Source organism: Megalobrama amblycephala, linkage group LG6, assembly GCF_018812025.1.
Source record: "Megalobrama amblycephala isolate DHTTF-2021 linkage group LG6, ASM1881202v1, whole genome shotgun sequence".
NCBI classification, from domain to species: Eukaryota; Metazoa; Chordata; class Actinopteri; order Cypriniformes; family Xenocyprididae; genus Megalobrama; species Megalobrama amblycephala.
This window is the reverse complement of record NC_063049.1, coordinates 20,507,670-20,527,181: the sequence shown is the minus strand read 5'-3', so window position 1 is coordinate 20,527,181 and position 19,512 is coordinate 20,507,670. Positions and strand designations below refer to the sequence as shown.

Genomic DNA, 19,512 nt, shown 5'->3' with positions numbered 1-19,512 from the left:
ACATCAAGACAATTATAGTCCGACTTCCTGCTGTGAGCATTGTTATGCATCATATTTAACTCACTTTGTGAGGACTGCAATCATTTTGTGGTTACATATTATGCATTTTATGTCATAATAGGGTGGATGCACTTCATGTTGGGAGGTTCTTTGTGCATTACAATCTTTTAATGTGCACTTGGCTGTGGATTATCTCTCTTATACCATGGAGCAAGGTCGCGGCCAAGGGGGGGCATTCACGTGCCATGCCACCCAAATGAGTTACTGTGCCCCCCACCACATTCTGCTGAACGCGAGCACGCATTCGAAAGCAATTACAAATATTTTAACACCACTGAAACTAGCTATAGTTACATGCTACATTTAGCTCTGCTTAACCAGCAGTATACTGTATCTACATGCTTGCTGTTGTTTGTGCAGTCGCATTCCTCACCTGGAAAAAGGTCAGTGCATCTCATGAAGGTTTCCCAGTAGATGAGGCCGATGGCATACATGTCCACCTGTTTCAAAGCCGACTCGCAGTCCCTGAGGTTCACCGCTCCCTCCAGCACTTCCGGGGCCATGTAGCGGATTGTGCCCACCTAGACGGCAGAACAGTACAAGCGTGAGGGGGGAAGGTGCTCTTATGGTGGGTCTGGATCGGCAGTTCTGGGGTCTCATTTATAAAGCGTGCATATGCACAAAACGGGGCTGGAAACGTGCGTACGCCAGTTCCCACGCAAAGGTTGTGATCTATAAAAAACAAATTTGATGGGAGAATGTGCGCACCTTTAAGCAAACTTTGAGCCGTGCGTACGATATTTTGGAGACAGAGCAGTTTGGCAACACCGATGGCGAGCTGAGGGACTGACGGCAGATGAAGGAAAACCACTTTAAATCCTCATAATGAGTCATAATCATACAGTGCATGTTCACAATAACAGTTTAAATAAATAAAAGAATGATTTAAACTCACATGGAAACTCACGTTTTTATTTTGATATACACATTTTCATTAATGTTACACTTTCACTAATGGCGATAAGCACTGAAATTACATTACGCAGTCATTACGGAGAAGTTAATCAAACGTGATATGAATTTACATAGTAGATGTGCTACTTTCTATCACTTTTCCTGTGACACGCTGCTTTAATGACAGCGAGGAGCGCGAGGAGCACAATAATTCCTCTTTAAACTACACTCCAGATGAGAACGACGATCGATGCACACTTAACTTCGATATTATGGCAGACACTGCTGGATTCGGTGGTCGAACGGTCCGTTGTCCTGTTTGAATAGTTCCAATGATAATAGCTTACTGTATAACCACAGCTGCACGGAGGTGTTGATGTCGTGTGAAGGATCTTCAAACAATTACCAATGTATATGAAGGATATAATTTGAGGAAAACTGTAAGATTTGCACGTTTCCTTTTTAAAATACTTCAGTGAAGCGCAGAGAAAGACAATTGTATTTACACTGCAATAAATAAGTAGGCATATCCGTTTCCACTAAAAAATATAGCCTATAAACTTCCTAAAAGATATGTTCACCTTATCAGCAAAACTGCATAAATTTGATTTGAATTGTTTAAAATACTATTTGGCCAGTGGAAATGAATGAATCAGCTCTATTCTAAAACCTTTATCTTAAGTATTTATTACAATTTTGTTTTTATGCATATTTTGATATATTTATTCTAAAACAGAAAGAGGATATTGGATGATTTTTAGCAATGTAATGTGTATGGCACAAATGTTAACCATGGTGTCACGTGGATGGGAATATGCATGGAAATGATATGCAGATGAGATTATGCATAGTAAAACTAGGCGTCGTAAGCTCCATATATGGTGATTTCGGGGAGGAGACAGGGTGGAGATGCATGTACGCACAATCTTCCACTGACTGGGATTTATAAAGGGATTTGTGCGCAGGATCTGGCGTACGCATGGTTTTATAAATCTGATTTTTTTTTTTTTTGTGCGTACGCAGTACGTACACTTTTAGGATGAAATCTACGCAAAGTTTTATAAATGAGACCCCAGGACACCTTATTCTCAATCAACTACCAACATGGCCTAAATTTCAGAAGCTTCAGGTTGTTATAATGTTCCAGTTAGGCTAGTACTTATGTGCTGACCTCACTGATGGCGGCGTTTTCCTCTTCACCAGGCCGTACGAGGCGATTTCCTGTCAGTTTCATGGACAGACCAAAATCGCTGATCACCGTCGTGCCATCGTTCTTCACCAGAACATTACGGCTGTTTAGATCTCGGTGTGACACGGCAGGTTTATATATATCTGTGAAGGGATGTTCATGTTAAAACAGTTTTCAGAAATTGTGGTTTCACACCTCTAATGATGTAAAAGTAAAATCGATAATCTGCCCCTGATAGCGGTCACCTCTTCATGTGCTAGTGTGGAAGTATCAGATTTTTTTTAAAGAAATTAATATTTTTATTCAGCATGGATGCATTAAATTGATCAAAAGTGACAGTAAATACTTTTAAATGGTTATGTTTAAAAATGTTTTTCCTTTGAAATTTCTGTTCATCAAATAATCCTGAAAAAAAAAAAAAAAAAATCATGATTTCCACAAAATATTAAGCAGCACAACTGTTTTCAGCATTGATAATATTAAGAAATGTTTCTTGAGCACCAAATCAGCATATTAGAATGATTTCTAAAGGATCATGTGACACTGAAGACTGGAGTAATGATGCTGAAAAATTCAGCTTTGGATCACAGGAATAAATTACATTTTAAAATATATTCAAATAGAAAACAGTTATTTTAAACTGAAATAATATTTTAAAATGTATTGTTTTTACTATATTTTTGATCAAGAAAATGAAGCCTAAATAAATCTTACCAACTCCAAACTTTTGAATGGTAGTGTATGTATACACTGTTAGTGGATAAATTAAATGAGTGTTTTAAGAGAGTCCACAGGGTCGAAAGAAACCCATATATTGTATTTGAGAAGTCTTTACAACCCACTTGCAGAACAGAACCAGCAGAGGGCGCTCAGAGAAGCACATGATGTGAGTAATAGTTTCAGAATGAATGCCCTCTCTCCCAGTCCTCCCCCCTCCATCCTCCACATGCTGGCTGTCTGGCTCTAAAGTTCAGCCAGTAATGAGGGCAGCAGCACAGCAATCTGAACCGCGGCTGTACCAAGATCAGCTCGTAATGATGACAGACCCAGGAAGGTGGTGGACGGCTGCTCTGAGATCAGTTCGTAATGAGGGCAGGGCCAGAGACACAGAGGGAAATGAACCTGAGATCTGATGAGCTGCAGATTGTCTGTAGATCTCTGGCGACGCTCCAGCACCCAGAGAAACACAAGGAGCGTGACGCACAAATTAGCCGAGTGTTATCTCTTTTGCACTGTGTGCTGGCCCTTTAAGGCAAGACACCACAGTCAAAACCAGTCTAAATGTACTGTGCAAAATATCATGATAGTTAATTTTTTTTATCCTATTCACCTGTGCTGTCTTGCCTTAAGGACCACTGAAAGAGCCTCTATTAGAATTTTGAGCATGTAGTTTTTATGCTGAATTAAAAATCCTGAGCCTCTCTTTCATTTCAAAGGACAACGTCTTGGGTATCTGGCATATATCAAACTGCCCATCTTCATCAAATGTTTTACGTTACACGCTTCCAGCAGTGAAGCTCCAGTGTGTACGCAGTCGACATTCTGAACTACATGCCATCATTCTGTTGAACACAAAGATGCGTCATAAAAAATGAACAGCGTCTGATTCACGTTACAGAAAACATTCAGTCTGACCCAGATGTGCAGATTAGAGAAGGCAGCTTCTATTTGACGCAGTCCACAGGCCTACCAGTGGTCTTTGGCTGGATTTACGCAGCTTTTTTTAACCCATGTGGTTACACACATTCCTGCTGGGCTACAGACATGGACATAAGGCAGTTGAAAGCATTAAAGGGGTACTTCACTGCTGGCAAAATGGCTGCCTATGCAGTAGAAAACTTGGCTGCCCATGCAGTAGAAAGGCAAATAAATGTTGAAATTGGTGCTACCTGACTAGAGAAAGGAAAAACACTGGGCATGTTGCCATTCAAGGCCACTTCCACCGCTCTGCTATGGATTCACTTGACCAAAGTCAAATACCGCCCTGCTTTAGTAGGAAATACTTCTTAGCAAACTTTTAGTTACAATGGTGTCAGCTTGTATTGTTTCCAGTTGCAAGAATTCAAAGAGTAAACGTTTAGTGGGAGTTGCATTCGGTTTTAAGTGAAGGATCCAGCGAGTTGTAGGCAGTGCTTAAAGGCTGCAAAGAATCGTAAATACGGAGAGAATGCCCCAGTGGAAAATATAATACCCTGTGGGTTGAAAATCAATATCTATAAGAGCAATGTGTCTATAGAACTCAAGAACCATTCAATGACAAATGAGTAGTTGAACTACGGAATCTCACAAATTCAACAGCAGTGCATACAGAAAACGAGGACAACAGAATCTTCACCTTGCCCGAGCCTGTATTCAACCTCAATTTTTCTTCTACGTGACTTTATTAAAATGCTTGTCATGTATTACAGGAACACATTTGCACCTTCAGGTCATGTTATGATTTATATCTCCCGCAAGACTTCTGCTAAATTATATGCCAATCAAACTCATGGCAAAGTCTGTTGACAATGAAACTGAACGATAACTGCTTCTTATTTAAAGATTTGAACTCAAACATCAAATGGTTTTTAACAGAATTTTGAATAGCAAATGAACCTACGATCTTCTTCAAAGTCTCCTAGTGGTCAGATGACTCATGTTCATATGTTCGTACTGCAAGCTGGTACAAAACTGAAACGGGGGCATGTTATGATTTATTTCTCCCACGAGACTTCACTAAATTATATGCCCATCACACCTGTGGTGAATGAGACATCAACTCTTTTTATTATATTTTATTTTAAACCGTAAAAATTAAATGTGTTATTTCTCCACCACTAGTGAAAATTAATGGAATTGCAATATTTTTAGATTGATATCATGAGTATATACACTACTGTTCAAAAGTTTGGATTGGGTAAGATTTTCTTTTTATGTTTTTTGATGTCTCTTATGTTCACCAAGACTGCATTTATTTAATCAAAAATACATTAAAACTGTAATATTGTGAAATATTATTTCAATTTAAAAGAATTTGTTTTCTATTTTAATATATATTGAAATGTATTTATTCCTGTGATGGCAAACGAACATTTTCAGCATCATTACTCCAGTCTTCAGGGTCACATGATCCTTCAGAAATTGTTCTAATATGCTGATTTGCTGCTCAAGAAACATTATTAATTGTGAAAACAGTTGCTGCTTAATATTTTTGTGGAAATTTGACAAATATTGACATTGACAGTATTTATTAGAAATATAAATCTATTTGTATTATAAATGTATTTATTTTCACTTTTGATCAATTTGATGTGTCCTTGCTGAATAAAATTATTCATTTCTTTCAAAAAAATAAAAAGGAGGGGGGGGGGTCAGATGATTGTTATACATCATTAGGGGTATGAACTGTGATACATTTCTTTGATTAATTCATTTCTTAGATTCTTTGATGAATAAAATGTTCAAAAGAACAGCATTCATTTGAAATGAGTATCGAATGTAACATTATAAATGTCTTTACAGTCACGTTTGCATCCTCGCTGAATGAAATTATTAAAATCTTACTGAATTTGAATGGTAGTGTATTTTGGGTTTTTTTTCCCCCTCTCACACAAGTTCCACCCTACACTGTGTCTCTTTAAATATCTTATTTCACTTGATATAAAAAAACAACAACAACAACACACTTCACCTTTAAACAAAGATATCAAGTGGTTTACAGCAATAAGGCTTCATCCCCCTCAAATGGGCAACCAGATATACTGCAAGCTGGTGGAAAATGAAGCAAGAACTTGAGTGAAGGATGTGTGTGCACACATGTGGAGGTCACCCTCACCTCCTCTCAGGAGCTCAGTGTGAAGGTAGGCCAGTCCTCTCGTGAGCGAATGTGCCAGACGACAGCAGCTCACCCAGTCCAACGTGTGCAGACTCAGGTACCGGCACAGAGAGCCCTACAAACAGACACAATACAGTTAAACTAGCGTGCACACACAACCTGTAACTACTAAAACACGCCACTAAAAAGGCTGTAAAAGAACTTGGGCGTGATGGTTATTGCAGTACACCTCGGTTGCAGAAAATCAGAATTGTGCTTTTAACGCTGCTCTACAACAATCTGTCCACATCATTTATTGCTTTTATTCCACAGAACTCAGCATTGCTTTTTAAATCAGCTTTTTAAATCTCTGTAGGGCAGATATGAAGCACTTGAATAATGAATTGGAGCTTCAACAAAGTTGTAATGTAAAGCCGCCTGCAACTAATTACTGCCTCTGGGGTATTTAGGCAACGCAATTAAAACTACCAGCATCAACAAACAGCGTTGTACATAACAGAGAATTTTTTCCAAACTAAACTACATAAATAACAATGTAGATTAGATTTGATCAGTTCAACAGGAAGCATTTGAACATGCAGTAGAGCTGCTGTAAAGAGGCGGATGTAATTATGCACGTTGTAGACATATCAATAACTGTCAAACAGAACAAATCCATGGTGGGGCAAATAGTTACTTATTAGTTAACTGACACTGTGGCATGCTGCGTATAACATTGAATCGTAATGTCACTAAGGTCAGTGACCAGATGACAAGCTTTTGAAATAATGTGAAAAATAATTGCAGCTGACAATTGTGATACATATTGTTGTATATAATTGTATATATATATATTTGTGCTGTCAAATTAATCGCATCCAAAATAAAAATCTTTTATATATGTGTGTACTGTGTATATTTATTATGTATATAAAAATACACACACATGCATATTTACATACATACATATTTAACAAAATATGTATATGTATAAAATGTTTATGTATAATGTTTATATATAATATGAATTATAATATATTTGTTGAATATATAATATTTATATTATATATTCCCATAGAAATCATATATATATATATATATATATATATATAATATGAATTATATACAAGTATACATATATAAATATACATATATACATGTCAATATTTCTTAAAAATACAGTGTGTGTGTATATATGTATTTAATAATATGTAAACAAACTTATTTATCTCTCTCTCTCTCTCTCTATATATATATATATATATTTTTTAGTTTGTTATATATATATATATATATATATATATATATATATATATATATATACACACACACACACACACACACACACACACACATATATATACATATGTATGTATTTGTTTTTGATAATAGTTATTTAGTTGAATTGCAAACTGCCTCTGTATTAAACTCTGCTGAATGCTAGCGATAAAAAGACACAGATCAAGAGATTGTTGACCCGTCATCTAGGATGGAGGGGTACAAGAGAAAACCAACAGACTGCAGGGCCCTCTGGGTAGAGGAATGATTATCTACCTGTAAGTGTACATCAGAGCCATAAAAGCCAATCGCCTTCCCTTAAGCCCTGCCTGAGTCTCTGTGTTACCATAGCGACAAGGAAAATGATGTTATCCCCGGACACTGGTCCTGGCATTCCTTCTTTCTAACGATGTGTGACAGACAGAACATTGACGGATACAGACACAGGCCTTGTTCCACCTAGTGAGCTGCTTTGCGGTCTACTGTTTAAATAGGCAGCTGTATCCTAACACAGCATCCTAACGGATATGGAACCTCATTAGTGATGATTCAGAGCTCTTTTCAGGCATGTGTGCCTCACAAAACTGCAAAAATGGCTCCTCATGTGAAGTTCATTGAAGACTTGATTTCATTGAAGACCTTAGTATGTTGCTAGACAAAACACAGGACTTTCTGATACTCTTCTATTTATACTTTTCAACACTGAATAATTTTAACTGACATTTCTCTCTATTGCAAGTTTCTTTTCACATAACGAGTTTCTCATAATGCATTCTGGGCTGCCTAGGAATTTAGAATTTGGACAACACAAGTTCTATTGTATCCATTTAGCTAAACTAACTAAAGCAAGTTTTTCATAATATCCTGCAGGAAGTGATATATATATATATATATATATATATATATATATATATATATATATTGAGTGTGAAAGTCTGGCACATGCTTTTATAGAATTAAAACACAGATATAATAATTGTTTTACTGTTGTAGAGTTTAAAAGGTACAGCATACCAGGATTAACCCATAGAATTCTCAGATTCAGCCAAAAGGGTACCTTCAATTCATGTCTAAATATTAAGTGAACATTCACCTACAAGGATTGTTCTTGTACTTTGGCTCTAGGCTATGAGTTCATTATATAATTCATACATCAGAAGTGGAACAGGGCAAGAGCAAACACAGCTCTGTCTCACAGAGTGCTGTCTGTCTGCAGCCAGACACAATAAAGGTGTGTCTCATTCCTCACTGCCATTCAAAAGGCCCAGGCGGGTAGAACAGGCACACTCACAGACAAACGTGCCAGTTATAACATGTCAAACAGGAATGTACAGGAAAACATGTTGCACAGAATCTGGGGTTGGAGATTAGTGTGTGAGATCTGAAAGCTGAGAGGGGAATGACTAAGAATGAATTGCACCTGTTGATGATAGTGCTGTTTATTTGCATGTGCTGTCTGCATTGTTTTAGCATCCGATTAAAGGAATTATGCAAATCGGATAACAGCACAAACATGCCCAAAGAATTCATGCTGAGTGAAATTTAAACTCCGTATTTCCCCGTTTTGCTGGCTGGTTTTGAGTGCGAGGTTGTCAAGAATGTTTCAGACTACTGCAATCTGACATACTTTACTGAGATTGTAAAGCACCACTTCACCAGTGCAATCCAGACACCTATATTGACTATTTAAGCTGAAAGTGCACTCGAGTGCTAATATATACCCAGTTATAACACTCTTATGCATCATCTTGTCATTATCTAATGAATAACAGCTTCTGTGATCAATACAAATTTACAGCAAATAAATACACAATAAATATTCAGTTTACTGTGTTAATTGTGCCAGGCAAATAGTGCTAAGTTTTGTGAAGAATAATCAATCTATAAAAGCCTAATTTGCAAAGAAAGGAAGCACGAGAACAAGTCCTAAAAACCAAAAAAAAAAGAAATTTAGACTTCCGAAACCATGAAGAGCAGCACTGCATCTACAACATAAACAGCATAGATGACTGACAGGGAAGAGAAAAGATTGTTGAATAAAGTCGTTATTTTTGTTTTGTCTTTGCACACAAAAGTATTCTTGTCGCTTCATAACATTAAGGTTGAACCACTGTAGTCACATGGACTATTTTAAAGGTGCCATTGAACTTTTTTTACAAGATGTAATATAAGTCTAAGGGGTCCCCTGAATGTGTCTGTGAAGTTTCAGCTCAAAGTAAACCATAGATTTTTTTAAATTAATTTTTTAACTGCCTATTTTGGGGCATAATTAGAAATGCGCCGATTCAGGCTGCGGCCCCTTTAATTGCTCGCGCTTTCCGCCCCCTCCCGAGCTCTCGACTCTATCATTGCATAAACAAAGTTCACACAGCTAATATAACCCTCAAAATGGATCTTTACAAAGTGTTCGTCATGCATGCTGCATGCATACATCGGATTATGTGAGTACAGTATTTATTTGGATGTTTACATTTGATTCTGAATGAGTTTGATGGTGCTCCATGGCTAACGGCTAATGCTACACTGTTGGAGAGATTTATAAAGAATGAAGTTGTGTTTATGAATTATACAGACTGCAAGTGTTTAAAAATGAAAATAGTGACGGCTCTCTTGTCTCCGTGAATACAGTAATAACCGATGGTAACTTTAACCATATTTAACAGTACATTAGCAACATGCTAACGAAACATTTAGAAAGACATTTTACAAATATAACTAAAAATATCATGTTATCATGGATCATGTCAGTTATTATTGCTCCATCTGCCATTTTTCGCTGATGTCCTTGCTTGCTTACCTAGTCTGATGATTCAGCTGTGCACAGATCCAGACTGGAGGTCTTTTAAACAAATGAGATTTATATAAGGAGGAGGAAACAATGGAATTTGAGACTCACTGTATGCCATTTCCATGTACTGAACTCTTGTTATTCAACTATGCCAAGGTAAATTCAATTTAATTCTAGGGCACCTTTAACAATGTCTTTGCTACCTTTCTGGGCCTTGAAAAGTACAACGACGTTGCTGCCTACGTGTGGTTCAGAAACCTCTCGGATTTCATCAAAAATATCTTAATTTGTGTTCTGAAGATGAACGAAGGTCTTACGGGTTTAGAATGACATGAGGGTGAGTAATTAATGCCAAAAATTTCTTTTTTGGGTGAATAACCCTTTAAAAGACAATTAATATAAGGTGGGACCAATAAAAGAGTAAATTGTGCTGAAATACTGCTCACAAAAGTGGCTGTTTAGTGCATTCATCACTGAATTTATAAAGGACAGAAAACACCTTTATCTGACCACAATGGCAGATGAATACAGAAAAACTGAAGGAAAATAATAAGAGCAAGTCAGAGAGAGAAAGACAAACAGGCACAGGGACGGCTAAAACACAAAGCCGACATCCAAGTACCCTTCTCATGCTACCTGCTGGAAATCCATCTGAATCGTGGATAAAAATATCTAGCCAGATAGCGGCAGGACATTCGATTCCACTCCCGACTTTGACAGAAATAGTCAGGAGAGACCAATAAAACAAGGAGATGAGGAATAAAGGACAGATGAAGGTAAAATGTGGAAACCTACACCAAGCAAGGCAGCCAGGCACCAGAGCAGTGTCACATACAACTTTAAGGATGAGAGAATAAGGGCTTGTACTAGATCAATACTTACATGAGGGTAGTACTCCATGACCAGCAGGTACTCCATCCGCCCATCTGCTGTGAGACGCTCATCGCCAACGATAAAACGAGCAATGTTATCATGCTCCAGAAGAGGGATTCGGTAGATGGAGCGCTCATTCACAAAGTTTTGCCGGTTGGCATAGGTAAAAACTTTCACAGCAACCGGGCGTTCATCGAGCGATCCTTTGTAGACAGAACCATAGCGCCCTCGACCAATCAACTGCAAGGAAAATTATTCAGGTGTGAATTGTAGCAGATGTTACATGATAAACAAATACAGATGGTTCAAGTTGTGTCAAATTGTGTTCATTAGAATACAATTCAAAATCAAAATATGATAATTTCTGCACATATTTGATGGCAGCTAGAAGACTCACTTCCAGTAGTTTTAAACTGTCTAAATCCAGAGACGGTTCTGATGGTGCGGCCTCTATCATGTCCATGTTGTGCAGGCCTTGTTTACACTCGCCTGTAACAAACACAATCACAACACGCTAACATTATTACGTGACCTTCATTTGAAAATAGCCAATCATAACACAGAGTACTGAATCTCACCCATCATCATGCGATAGCCGAAGAACAGCGCCACAATCAGGACCGCTACTATGGAGACAGACGCGAGGGCGATGAAGATGGCCTCGTCTCTGTGTAAAGGCTGTTGATCTTCTGAAGCAAGAGAGAAAAGACCAGAAAAAAAAGAGGCATGTTAGATCTGCAATGGTAATTTGCATTTTAGCTCATATTTATTGTCTTTGTGTCTGAAACATGAATTTGAACTGGCATTTTGAAAAATGAATCAACATGCTGCCAATTTAACCCAGAAAATAATTTTGTAAAAACAAACCAAAATGATATATTGTACAGTAATGCACTTATAATTGAAGTCTATAGAGCAAGAGGTTTTATAAGCAGAAATGTTTCATATTCATTTTGTGTTTAAATTAATTCTTTGAAACAAAACTGTGTTCTTTGAACTGTAAATAATTTTGTACTGAGTTATTAAGCAACTTAATTACACTATTTACATACAGTAATATGTACACTATTGTTCAATAGTTTGGGGTTGGTAAGGTTTTTTTAATAGTTTTGAAATAAGTCTCTTCTGCTCACCAAAGCTGCATTTATTTGATCAAAACTACAGTAAAAACAGCAATATTGTGAAAAACTATTAATTTAAAATAAACAAATTGTTATGTTAATATATTGTAAAATGTAATTTATTCCTGTGATGTAAAGCTGAATTTTCAGCTGCATTTATTTGATCAAAACTACAGTAAAAACAGAAATATGGTGAAAAAAATTTACAATTTAAAATAACCATTTTCTATTTTAATATATTGTAAAATGTAATTTATTCCTGTGATGTAAAGCTGAATTTTCAGCTGCATGTATTTGATCAAAACTACAGTAAAAATAGCAATATGGTGAAACATTTTTACAATTTAAAATAACCATTTTCTATTTTAATCTATTATAAAATGTAATTTATTCCTGTGATGTAAAGCTGAATTTTCAGCTGCACGTATTTGATCAAAACTACAATAAAAACAGAAATATGGTGAATGAAATATTACAATTTAAAATAACCATTTTCTATTTTAATATATTGTAAAATGTAATTTATTCCTGTGATGTAAAGCTGAATTTTCAGCTGCATTTATTTGATCAAAACTACAGTAAAAACAGCAATATGGTGAAAAATTTTTACAATTTAAAATAACCATTTTCTATTTGAATATATTGTAAAATGTAATTTATTCCTGTGATGTAAAGCTGAATTTTCAGCTGCACGTATTTGATCAAAACTACAGTAAAAACAGCAATATGGTGAAAAAGTTTTATAATTTAAAATAACCATTTTCTATTTGAATATATTGTAAAATGTAATTTATTCCTGTGATGTAAAGCTGAATTTTCAGCTGCATTTATTTGATCAAAACTACAGTAAAAACAGCAATATGGTGAAAAATTATTAATTTAAAATAAGCAAATTTTTATGTTAATATATTGTAAAATGTAATTTATTCCTGTGATGTAAAGCTGAATTGTCAGCTGCACGTATTTGATCAAAACTACAATAAAAACAGCAATATGGTGAATAAAATATAACAATTTAAAATAACCATTTTCTATTTTAATATATTGTAAAATGTAATTTATTCCTGTGATGTAAAGCTGAATTTTCAGCTGCATTTATTTGATCAAAACTACAGTAAAAACAGCAATATGGTGAAAAATTATTAATTTAAAATAAGCAAATTTTTATGTTAATATATTGTAAAATGTAATTTATTCCTGTGATGTAAAGCTGAATTGTCAGCTGCATGTATTTGATCAAAACTACAGTAAAAATAGCAATATGGTGAAACATTTTTACAATTTAAAATAACCATTTTCTATTTTAATCTATTATAAAATGTAATTTATTCCTGTGATGTAAAGCTGAATTTTCAGCTGCACGTATTTGATCAAAACTACAATAAAAACAGCAATATGGTGAATAAAATATTACAATTTAAAATAACCATTTTCTATTTTAATATATTGTAAAATGTAATTTATTCCTGTGATGTAAAGCTGAATTTTCAGCATCATTACTCCAGTCTTCAGTGTCACATGATCCTTCAGAAATAATTGTAATATGCTGATTTGCTGCTCAAGAAACATTTCTTATTATAAAAGATGAAAATATTTATGTGGAAACTATGATGCATATTTTTCAGGATTCTTTGATAGCATTTCTTTGAAATAGAAATATTTTGTAACATTATAGACATCTTTAATCTACTTTTAACGTCACTTTTAATCTATTTAATGTTCCTTTGTGGGGAAAAAAAGTTTTATTTTCATTTATTATTAATTTATTTAGGGTTTTTTTTTTTAAATCATACTAACCCCAAACATTTGAATGGTAGTGTATGCTATGAATTATTTTCTTTCTTTTCTTCTAATTAACTTGTCGCTGTTCTATTGCGTATTTTAAAATTGACTGTTATATTAGCGTGTCTGTCTTTGCCTTATTGCGTATATAGTTATAGCTACGCCTATAACCTGGCATATTTACATTGTCTTAACGTTCATTAATATGCATTGTTCCCCCTTTTCTTAAATAAATAAATAAATACTTTTGTCAAGTGGCTATACTTTCTCTTGTGTATAATACATGTATGTTTATCCCGGTCGCAAAACTCATATTTAGTATGTATTGAATCCAAAACATTGCTTTAATCCTTTCGGTCCAGCAACTTCATGAAGATCTGCTCTTACGAAGTGATTTGGTCAATCCTGAACGCACACAAATCTGTCCACTTTTGCTAAACACTAACAGTCCACCTACCAAGAGAAATTCTACCAACTTTTGTTCGGGAAAAAAACCAAAATCACAGTTGGAAATGTGAAGCCTATCAAAACGATTGAAAATGTTCTGCTCCATACATGTACATGAGCCATACAGATTTCTGCCTCCTGAAATCCAATTAAATCTAGCTTTCTATAGCTTTTGATTATTTTCACTTTCTCCATTTTCTCACTCCACTTCAGACACAGACATGTCCTTGCATACAAGAGTGAGCACTTCAAGCCAAAAAGCTTCTCTCACACAAAAAGAGCTGAAGAGAGAGAGAGAGAGAGAGAGAGAGATGAGTGGGAATGATAAAACCACAGCTATGGACTTCAGTTTCAAGCAGAGAGAAAGAGAACAAACACTTAAAATGGCAGGACAGCCTCTTAAAGCCAATCACACAACTGCTGTAATGACGATTAAATGAAACTTTAGATGAAACTGAGCTTAAAATGTTGTGCTCGCTTACATATTTTAATGAATTTGAGGATTGACGCATGCAGAATACAGCAGGAAATTATCTTCAATGCAGTGAATACAATATAGATACAAATCTACACTACTGCCCATATCTTTGAGCTGGACCCTCCCAGGTCCACTGCAGCAGCTAGAACAGCAGCTTTACTATCACACGGCTCAGAAAGGTTTGGGTTTCTCAAGACAGATCAATAAATATGAGATTTAAACCACAGCAGTGCATCAGTCTGCATGTCGGTGTTCGCTTCTGGAAAGTGATCTCTCACACACACTCATATATAGCCACGCTCATTTAATGCTCAGAGGATAAAACACAGGCATTTATAGATATCGATATTAAAAAACGCTCTTTCATTCTCACATATACATAGACACTGTTTACATGTCTTGGAGCCGGCGGCATTTAGCTCGGAGGCAGAATGTCTGAGTGTCCCTCCCTCTTCCAGACTATACCAACAATCCTGTTGTACTTCCTGTACGTCTCCCTCCAGCCCTCCGTGCATTATGAGAGCTCTCCTTCCTTTCTCACGTCTCCATATTTTCATATACTACCGGTCAACATTTTGAATAATTATGGTGTGTTAATGTTTTTGAAAGAAGTATTTTATGCTCACCATGACTGCATGTATTTGATCAAAAAATACAGTGAAAACTGTAATATTGAGAAATGTTATTACAATTTAATAGAACCGTTTTCAATTTTAATATACTTTAAAATGCAATTTATTCCTCTGATGGCATTGATCCCATAACTCCAGTCTTCAGTGTCACGTGATCCTACAGAAATCATTTTAATATACTGATTTGGTGTTCATTTCTACTTATTATTAATGTTGAAAACTGTTGTGCCGCTTCATTTTTTTGTGGAAAATTGTGTGAATTCAGAAGTGACGTCTTCTTTTTGTTTAATTAATTTTATTCAGCAAAGAATTAAATTAATATATATTAAATTGAACACATTAAATTGATCTAAAATGATAGTAAAGACATATTTAAAAAAAAGTTACAAAATATTTATATTTTTAAAAAAAAAAAATGCTTTTAAACTTTCTATTCAAAGAATCCTAAAAATAGTAGTTAGTTTTTTTTTAAGCAGATGCAACTTTTTTTCAACATTAATAATAAGAAGAACCATTATAATACTGTATAATATTACTGTATTTTTAATATTACTGTATATCAACTAAGTGCAGCCTTGGTAATCACAAGTGAATTCTTCCAAAAACATTTAAAATATCTTAATTATTTCAAACTTTTGATCTGTAAATGTTATGGTTACTATTATATTCTTTGAATTACCATGGAATAAAATGCAAATACCATGGTATATCAAAATAGCAATCATTCAATGCCATGTTTTTTACCAAAATTATTTGTAGATATATTTGTAATATACAATACTAACAAAATTGTCATATACAATATGCTAGTGCAAGTATATAACAATTAGTTCAAACTTTGACCTGTGGAGGGCAGTAATACACTTAGCAGTGTCTACACTGCTGCAATTCTAATAGAGAAGAAGAAGAAGAGTGCTAGTTCAAGACGAGCGTCTATTGTTAAAACGCATTTAATTTTTTATTTTTTATTTTTTAGAAAATGGCCGACCGTTTTGCTAGATAAGACCCTTATTCCTGGTATTGTTTAAAGCCCTTTGAAGCTGCAATGAAACGTCATTTTGACCTTCAACCGTTTTGAGTTCATTGAAGTCCACTATAAGGAGAAAAATCCTGGAATGTTTTCATCAAAAACCTTAATTTCTTTTCGACTGAAGAAAGGAGGACATGGACATCTTGGATGACATGGGGGCGAGTAAATTATCAGGAACTAATCCTTTAATATCATTGCATTCGATTATAATTTTTTTTTTTAAATGATAAAATAGCAGATATACTGGTCAAAATGAAGACAAAAAAGTATTTTGACAATTTTTGTGCTACGCTATTACCATCTACCATCATCACTGCACCGTGGTACTGCCACAGTAGTGTTTTGTAATGGCTTTTAACACACTTAACTTTCTGTCATGTTACATGCTTCTTTTGCCATGTTATGAGCTAAAACAGAAGAAGAAGAAGAAGAAGAACCTTCATGGAGAGATACTTCTAAAGACTTTGTTTCTCTCTGTAGCCTCGTGTTTGTCTTCGCATCACGCGTGGATCTGAACTTCTGTCCTTCACATTCTTTCAGACAAATCATCAGGACAGATGCAGTTTCCCTGGGTAACCAGAACTCTTCTTTGATATCACCGACTCCCACTCACGATGCCTGGCAACAGTATGCAGACAGAACCATCCTGCAATAAAGTCTCTCTTGCCTAAATTTTTGCCTTTCCTCACTTTCTCTTTTCAATTTGTGTCAGTGCTGTATGCAATTAAAGACAGCGCTAAGATATGCTTTTAAGGTTATAGGTTAAAAGCACACATGAAAAACATCTTACCACTAAACCAAAATCAAAATTTTGTGGTTTTAAGTCCATGCCTATTAACTATGAAGCCATCTATGTTAATATGTTCCTTAACATTCTTTCTCTTCAGTTTAAATAGACGAAAATGCTGATGATTCATCCTGCACTACACAGATTTGATAGCATTTTATTTTACAGTCCTGTTCCCCATGTACATACTATGTACTTTCTATAGTAATCACAATAACTGGGTAATAACTAGGTACTAACCCTGAACCTACCCCTAAACCTAACTTTAACCCATGTAGTTACCTTACCCAGTACTTTATTACGTAAGTACACTGTAACTACACGTACTGTAAAATAATAAAAAATAAAAAAAATTTGTCCAATCAAATGCTCTCAAGAGTGAGAATGTCCCTCCCCCATAGCTGTGATGTAACTAGAGACTTTTGGGATATATTTAAAAACACTTTGATGAACTGTTTTTGATCATGTCTCTTCAGAAGACTTGAATTAAACCGCTTGCTTCATATAGATTACTATGTTTTTATGAACGTTTTAAAGCATCAAAGTTTTGGTTGCGTGAACTTTCAATTAATGCACATAAGTTATGAGAGAATATTAAAAATGTCTTCATTTGTATTTCGAAGATGAATGAAAGTCATACAGGGTGAGTAAAATTATGGCAGAATTTTCATTTTTATGTGAACTGTCTATTAAATGTTTTTTTAATATATATATACAGAAGTACATGCAGTCCATCATGATCAGTTTGTGCAAGGAGAAAAACAAAATTCTTACATTAAAATTCAAAAGAGAGTGGGACAAATACCTTAAATCAAGACTAATGTGAGACACCTGGAAACTGATTTAATAAAAGCACTAGTATGATGAATCATTTTCCCCCGAAAGGATTGTGATTATGTGTACCACACACAGGGTCTTTTCCAACAGACAGGCAGTCACATCTTAGATATGTGTCCAATCCATAATACAAAGCCTGTGTGGGAGAATTTCAAAGACTACCGACTCAGAGACACCAGGGAGACTCTAATGGGAGTCATTCATGAGCAGGCAGACTTTCATGCTGCCATTACCACAACAGGACTCAACATCACTACCTGAATCCCCCCACCAGCGAGGACAATGAAAGCCACTCAATGGGAATTCTCTGCCCTACATTTAGCTTTCAGTGTTGGATGGTGGGGAAGAGAGTGAGGGAGCCTGACAAACTACATCATCTTGTTCAGACAAATAAAACTTGGCTGCAATCTGCCTTTAACCACTAATAACTTCAGATCCAAGACATATCTACAGATGGCAACCTCATAAAGCTGGAGCTTTCTGACACCTTGCAACCATTCAGAACTCCCCCCAAAAAAGGCCATAAAAAGTGCACAGCAACACACACACACACACACACACACACACACACAAAAACAGGCTTTTCAGAGACTGGCAAAAATTCACATGAATACCCTGATAAAAAAAAAAAAGCCATACCAAAATCTATTTAAAATTATTTCATATTACATATAATTCAAACCCATTAACATAGGCCTATTTATTGATATATCATTTAAGACTACCTGATATAAAAGTATAATTAAACTTTATTTGGAGTACTTTTATACTGCACAATGCACATTTCTTAATATTATGCCTAAAATTGTTTTAATATCACTATTAATAAGGATTGTATGATCTTTGTATAATATCAGTCTTTAAGTGCAAGATACTTAAAGGGTTAGTTCACCCAAAAATGAAAATTACGTCATTTATTATGTTGTTGTACACCTGTAAGACCTTCGTTCATCTTCAGAACACAAATTAAGATATTTTTGATAAAATCTCTATTGCCAGCAAGATAATTTACACTTTCAATGCCCAGAAAGGTACTAAAGACATATTTAAAACAGTTTATGTGACTAGAGTGGTTCAACCTTAATATTATAAAGCGACGAGAATACTTTTTGTGCACCAAAAAAACTAAATAATGACTTTATTCAACAATATCTAGTGATGGCCGATTTCAAAACACTGTTACATGAAGCTTTACAAATCTTTTGTTTCGAATCAGTGGATCGGAGTGGCATTCAAAATTGGAGTGAATTCAGTAAACAAGGCTTCGTTACGCATTTCGAAATTTCAATAGTTCACGTCACTTTGGCAGTTTGATATGCGATTCTGATTTGAAAAAAGATTCGTAAAGCTTCAAAGCTTCATAAAGCAGTGTTTTGAAATCGGCCATCACTAGATGTTGTTGAATAAAGTCGTTATTTTGTTTTTTTGGCACACAAAAAGTATTCTTGTCGCTTCATAACTAAGGTTGAACCACTGCAGACACATGAACTGTTTTAAATGTCTTTAGTAGCTTTCTGGGCAAT

The 19,512-nt window shown here is 35.2% G+C and overlaps 1 protein-coding gene across 2 annotated transcripts in view; it reads right to left on the bottom strand.

Moving 5' to 3' along the window:
• The window catches only part of bmpr2b (bone morphogenetic protein receptor, type II b (serine/threonine kinase)), a 95,611-nt gene that overhangs the window by 9,784 nt on the left and 66,315 nt on the right, over positions 1-19,512 (bottom strand). For both annotated transcript variants that reach the window (XM_048193288.1, XM_048193289.1), the window contains exons 4-9: positions 11,454-11,564; positions 11,273-11,364; positions 10,885-11,115; positions 5,958-6,072; positions 2,126-2,286; positions 434-581 (exon numbers count right to left, since the gene is read on the bottom strand). In XM_048193288.1, the coding sequence (XP_048049245.1) occupies positions 434-581; positions 2,126-2,286; positions 5,958-6,072; positions 10,885-11,115; positions 11,273-11,364; positions 11,454-11,564 (858 nt within the window). The remainder of the gene's footprint in view (positions 1-433; positions 582-2,125; positions 2,287-5,957; positions 6,073-10,884; positions 11,116-11,272; positions 11,365-11,453; positions 11,565-19,512) is intronic.